Below are 6436 nucleotides of genomic sequence, written 5' to 3' on the forward strand. Positions count from 1 at the left end.
GGGGGGGGGGGGGGGGGGGGGCCATGGACTCAAGACTTAGACTGGTACCTCTCAGGGAAAGGCATCACCCTGGGGTATAAATAGCAAAGGAGGATCGAGTTTCCGGGAGGGAGAGCCTGGCCCCAACTCTTACCCTGGAAGCTGAAGGAAGCCTTCGGACCTCCACCAGGTGTCTGCAGCCGGGAGTTCTCCGCCTCTAGGAGGGTCCTGGGGATGAGGGAGCGGAAGCTGGCTCAGCCCTCTGCCCACAGGCCTGCAGGCAAGCCCGCCAGGGAAAACCCTGGCGCTGCAAACCTCTTCATTTTCACCAGGTCCATGCAAAAGCCACAGAGGGGGCTCTACAGGCTGTGTCCATGAAATCCCATGAAAACCCAGCCATCACACACTTGGTCACACACATATTTGGGACACACAGCTGGGCTCACAGACACACAAGCAGATTCCCACACAGCAGACTCAGTGTACACACACCCACATGTTGCTTAGGCCTGTCTCCCCCTCCCTACCCCAGGCCAATGACCTCATCCTCGGGGTGGGGGGGCCATTCTCATGCTAATGGCTCCCATTGTCCACAAGCCATCTGGAGGGTCTGAGGAAGGGGCTTCCCAGGGGAAGTGGGAATTCTCGGGCTGTTCCCATGGGATAGTCTCCCTCCTCCTCCTCCCCCAGGGCCCCCAGAGCTAGTCACAGACAAAAGCAAAAGAATTCTGCTCCCTCTCTCCAAACCCTTTTCATGCCTCAAAACCCAGAGGTTAAGCCTGCCCAGACCCCTCCCCTTAGTGGTGTGATTGGGGTCAAGGCCCTCATCTCAGGGACCTCTAAGTACTCCGGATCACCAGCCTTCCAGCGCAACGGGGGGTCTTTGTGCCCAAGCCCCTGCCTCAGTGCCCCATGGGGACTGAGGAGGTAGGGACCAATAGGTGGAGGGGGGACCAGTCAATTCAGCAGGTTCCGCTCAGCAGCAACTCGCGGCTCTTCCTCGTGACCCACGCCTGGTTGGTATGGTCTGCGGGCTCACCTCCCTCCTTCCACGCAGCACTCTGCCCTCTGAGCTCCTGCAGCTGCTCCTTTCTCATCTCTGGGTCGTTACTGACCTTCCTCCCTGGGCCCTGCCTACCCGCCCCATCCCAGGAGGCCTATCTTTGTCAGTGGATTCTGGGGGCATGTCCTCATAGCCCACCCAGCCCTGGCCCTCACCCTGGGGGCTTGGTGGATGCAGCCCTTCACGGTGGCAAGGCCCCCTTCCTCGGGCTCCATCCCTGGACCCTCAGCCAACTAGGCCGGCATCCCAGAAGAGGCTGTGAGTTTGTGCAAAGCCACACAACCGAAGAAGCAGCAGCACCTGCTCAGTCGGAGCCTTTCCAGAGCCAGCGGGGAATGCGGCCAGTAGGGCTGGGCAGGGCCAAGGGACTGGGGCTCCAGAGGACTCAGGACCCAAGACATTCAGGATGAAAGTGGCCTTGGATGTCACCCAGCCCATCTTCTGTCAGTGCAAGCCAGTGCCACCGTCCCACACCTGCAGTTCCTTTCTGAGGTTGCCCAAGGCGGTGCCCCCTTGGCATGGGCACACAAGATGAGGTAAGGGTCTGGACGTGTCCACCCTCTCTCCTCGGCTGTCCCACTCAGCAACATCACCTCTCCTTGGGGGATTTCCTGGGCACAGGGTACTTTCCTGGTCCTGACCCCATGGGGGAGCAGTTGGGCTCGGGTGGGACCTGTCTTGGTGTGAAAGGGATCAGCCTGGAGTCACAGAACCTAGTGGTGACAGAGCCGCATCCACTGTGACTCTGGACCCAGTCAGCTGAGGAGCCTCTGCCCCCGCATGTGTGTGCACCTGTGTGCCAGGCGGGTTGGGCTCAGCCCATACCTGTACGTGGCCACCTCCAGGCTGAGGGACATCTTGAGGTGTGCCAGCTGCTGCCGACCTTCCAGGATCTGGGCAATCTGACTCTGGAGGCCCTGTTTCTCCTGCTCCAGGGCCCCCACGGCCAGCTGCAGAGCAAGCCAGAGGCAGTCAGTGAGGGCGGGAGCCTGCCTGCTGACTAACCTGCACCCACCCCTACCCCAGGGCTGCTGCACCTTCTGCCCCTGACGGAGCTGTCTGCCCAGCAGATTCGAGAACCCCCTCGCAGCCTCCCAGAGGAGCAGGGGCCCCTCTCAGCCTCTCCCACGGCCAGGCTCCTCCTCTGAGGATGCTGATTAAGTGGCTGCACATGCTCTCAGAATTCAGCTCCCACAGGAAGGGGGGCGTGGGGGAAGCTGGGTTACAGAGGAGATGGGTTACAGAGAGCAGGAGAGGAAAAAAAGTGGAAGCAGAAGGAAAAGCGATTAATCAAGAGGCCTGGAGCCCGCAGGACTGGGAGCCAAACGGCCCTGGTCCCAATCAGTGTCTGTTGCTCCTCACACCAGGCCCCCACCCCCGCCACTTCCCACATGTTCTGGAATCTCTCTTCTGAGAGGAGGGGTAGGGAGGTGGCCAAGGCGGGACCTCTGTCTGGCCCAGGCAGGGGGCTGTTTTCTCAGCTGCTGGTCACATCTGCGCAGTGTGTGTGTGTGTGTGTGTGTGTGTGTGTGAGTGTGTGTGTATGTGCAGCTGTCCCAGGCTTCTGGAATGTACTCAGGGAGTCCAGAAGCCACGACATGGACAAGAGCGGGCGGCCCCTCATCCAGGGCCCCTCACCCCCACCTGTCGGAGGAAAGAGGGTGGTTTGGAACTTGGAGATTGACACTCAGCGCTGAGAGGGAAAGTTCTGGGCATCTTGCGAGTGACAGCAGAGCCTAGGGAGGGCCCCAGGGGCGTCAGAGTCAGAAGGTGCCGTCTGGACAGTGCGGGGGGAGGCTGCTACAGAGTCTTGGGCCTGTCTGCCCTCCCAGGGGGTGTGATTTGAGAGGGCTCTGAATCCCATCATTCCCACCCTATTCTAAAGGGAGTCACGAAAGTCTAGTGCCTCTGGCACCGGCTCTGCGTTTCCTAAGAAGTGGTCCCTTAATGGCCAGCCACCCCCACGCCCCACTCTCTTCCCGAGGAGGTCTCTGAGCCGCTAGGGACTTTGCCAAGACTAGTCTCCCAGCCCCCGCGCCTCCTCACCTGGAACTTCTCAGTGGCCCGCAGCCGCTCCTGCCAGCGGCCCTCCAACCTCTGCTCCAGGGCTTCCCTGCGCTCCTGGAGGCCGCCGCGCTCGGCCTGCAGCTGCTGCAGCTCCAGGCGCCCCTCGCGGGCGCCCTGCACCACGAGGCCCAGCCTCTGGCGGGCCTGGCCCAGCGCCGTCTCCATGCGCGCGACGCGCTCCTGGTAGCCGCGCACCGCCCCGCGCCACGCCTCGCCCAGCCGCAGCGCCAGCTCCTCCACGTCGGGGCCCGGGGCAGGCGGCCCGCGGGGCGGGCCGGGCGGGCCGGCGCGCTCCTGCTCGTGCGCCGCGCGCAATGCCTCTATCTCGCGCTCCAGCTCCGCCGCCCGGCGGCTCAGCCAGGCCTGGGCGCACTTCTCCGCCTCGACCGCGCGCCGGCTGCGGGCCAGCTCCTCCGCCGTCCGCTCGCGGGCCAGCCGCTGCTGCTGGCACCGGCCCGCTACGCTCTGCACCTCTTCCTCCAGGCTGTCGCGCTCCACCTCTGCCGCGTGCTTCTCCCGCCAGCGCTGGTCGACGAGAGCCCGCAGGGCCGCCAGCTCGTCGTCGGCACGGGTCCGCCAGGAGGCGTCCCCGGACTGTGCCCGGAGACCGGCGAGCTCCGAGCTGAGCAGCTCATAATGCTCCTCCAGCGCCTTGACCCGGGCCAGGTAGGCCTCCAGGCGCCGGTTGAGCCCCCACATCTGTAAAGATTCCTCCCCCAGGCAGCCCTCCATCCTGACCCACCGAAGGTGGAGAGACGCGGGGTACCGGGAGAAGCCAGCGGCTCCCAAAGCGTTTAGGACGTAGGGCGTAAGGGAAAAGGGACGGATGAGGACAATGACAGGGCGGGGCAAGGAGCAGCCCGAGCGACCCAGAGTCGGGAGTGGGAGCGAGGCTATTCATACTCCCGCCAGGCTGGCGGGGGGAGGGGGGAAGGGGCGGGACCCAGGCCTTAACCCCTTAGAGTTTAGAGGAACAGCCGCAGCCTCGGTTCCTGCCGCAGGGTGTGCCGGATGGAGAGTGGAACTGAAGGAGAATCTGATCCGATGGTGGTGGCTTTGGGGGGGTGGGGGTGGCGGGAGAACGGGTCATAACCCCAGGTAAAAGCAGATTATGCACAGAACTGAGCCTGGTGTGGAGAGGGGGAGTGCCAGGGGATTCAGGCCTGGGAGAGGACGCGAGTATCAGCTACTCTGCACACCCAAGAAAGTTATCACTTGCTGAATTCCTCTAAGACTCAGTTTCTTCATCCACAAAGTGGGAGCAATGATGGAACTCTCATGGACTGTGAAAGGACAGATGGGGCCATGTTTTTTTTGTAAATAGCAAATGCTCACCCTCCTGAAATACTGGCAGAGAGAGGTAAAAGACACACTGCCTGGGAAACCGGAACAGATAGGTCCTATTGGGAGACGCCGCGCGTGCACACCCTATGGCCCCAGCTTCCATCAGGAAACAGATTGCACGACAGGATACTTTCCCCATTACTCACCTCCATCCTTCCTGCAGCTCTTCCACGCTGCCTGAGGTTCACACACCCACATCAGGTAGTCCAAGGCCTCCCCCACTTCTCAGGGATCGGCGCCTCATCCTGTCGGAGGTGTCAGGGACTTTTGGGCAGAGGACGCCCTCTGGTGGCTTACCCAGTTGAGCAGACAGCAGCCGCTCCTTCCGTTATCACAACTAGCCCAGATTCATTGAGCCTCTGGGATGAGCCAAATCACCTTGTACCATTCTACTTACATTAACTGACTGAATCCTCAAAACACCCCTTCGATGGCTCTACGTTTTCAGGACGCCAACGGCTCACCGAGGGTGGGAGTAGCTGGGAAGGCCTTCTGGAGGGGGAGGGGTCCTTGAGCTGGGCGGTAAGGGACAGGTGAGGCTGGGCGGGAGAGGGAGTCAGGGATAATGAGACTGAGGGGATCTTGGGGAAGGAATTTCTGCTCACAGAAATCATAGAACACCAATATAGTAGGTGTTCATTGAGCACCTACTATGCGTCAGCACTGTGACCCAGCCCTGGAGAAACTCACATTTTGGTGATGTGAAGGCAACAGTAATGGGCGTTCATAGTCTAGGGGTGGGGTAGACATAATAAGATGATTGTACCGCTTAGCTCCCAAAGTGTCCGCAGCGAGCTGAGGGAGCACGGAGAATGGAGAGGGCTTTCTGCAAGGTCAGTGACCTCTCAGCAAGGTCAATGACTCATCCCCAGGCCAGCTAGGGTTCAGGATTCATTACCAATATGTGAAATGGAGGCCAGGAGGGCCTGTGGGCACGTGTGTGTGTGTGTGTGTGTGTGTGTGTGTGACGATTTTTCAGCTTCACATCACTTCACAAACCCTGCCGTTATGTTTGGGCTGGGGGCTCCCCAAGGGTGTGTTCTGGAGAGCTAACCAGGGTCCCTCCCTCCTCTCCTCTCCACCTCGCTGTGGGAAGAGATGCTGAATACTTGGGATCCCCTGGGATCCTTGAGGGGGTCCTGTGGAGAGGTGGGGTGACATGGGGGTGAAATCCTCTCCTGGGTCCCTCATTCTAACACAGAGGAGGGGCATCTGTGTCTCGTGCAAAGAACAGCGGGTCTGACTTCTGAACTTTCCAGCTGAATGACCTTGGGCAAATCACAGAGCTTCTCTAAGTGAGCCTCAGTTTACCTACTTGGTAAAGGCAGTTAATACTTACCCGTGCCTATAAGTTTGTTTTATGAATCAAACAAGACCAGTTGTAGGAGGCCTTTATACAAAGCCTGGGGATCATCACCGCGAAAACCATTAAGCTAGAGCAAACCAAACACTCCTCTGGCGAGCCGCTGTGGATGAGGCTTGGAGATCATGGGGGGCAGTGACGGTCCAGGATGAGGGAGAAGAGTTGGTTGTCCTAAGGCAGGAGAAGGTGGGTTCCAGCGAACACTGCCTGTGGGAGCTGCATCAATGTTTAGCAGATTCGAAGCAGACGACATTTGAGGCCATGAGGAATGAGAAAAACGAGGCCTGGCAGGGGCCCGGCCTGCTCCGCTGGCCTCAGCTCCCCCCAGCTTGCACCAGACTACAGGGACTCTTATGAGGTCTTTGGCTGCACATCTTGTGTCCCTGGGCTCAGGACACATGGGCCAGGTGACACTACACTGGCAGGTGCAAAGGTCGGTAGCCGTCCCCAGAGATGTCCATGAGCAAGCTGAGGAGAGCTCTGCGGGAAGTCCCACCAGGTTCTGTCCTTGGTCCTGACTGTTACAAGCTTTTATTTTTTTTATTATTTTTTTTTTTTTAAAGATTTTTTATTGGGGAATTGGGGGGATGGGAACAGTGCTGGGGAATTGGGGGAAGGGG

The 6436-nt window shown here is 59.9% G+C and overlaps 1 protein-coding gene across 1 annotated transcript in view; it reads right to left on the reverse strand.

Moving 5' to 3' along the window:
* The window catches only part of NES (nestin), an 8459-nt gene extending 4450 nt beyond the window's left edge, over positions 1-4009 (reverse strand). The window contains exons 1-3 of the mRNA XM_019662474.1: positions 3089-4009; positions 1868-1992; positions 134-207 (exon numbers count right to left, since the gene is read on the reverse strand). Of these exons, the coding sequence (XP_019518019.1) occupies positions 134-207; positions 1868-1992; positions 3089-3841 (952 nt within the window). The 5' untranslated portion in view covers positions 3842-4009. The remainder of the gene's footprint in view (positions 1-133; positions 208-1867; positions 1993-3088) is intronic.
* Positions 4010-6436: the final 2427 nt, after the last annotated feature.

Source organism: Hipposideros armiger, unplaced genomic scaffold, assembly GCF_001890085.2.
Source record: "Hipposideros armiger isolate ML-2016 unplaced genomic scaffold, ASM189008v1 scaffold_378, whole genome shotgun sequence".
Classification (NCBI taxonomy): Eukaryota; Metazoa; Chordata; class Mammalia; order Chiroptera; family Hipposideridae; genus Hipposideros; species Hipposideros armiger.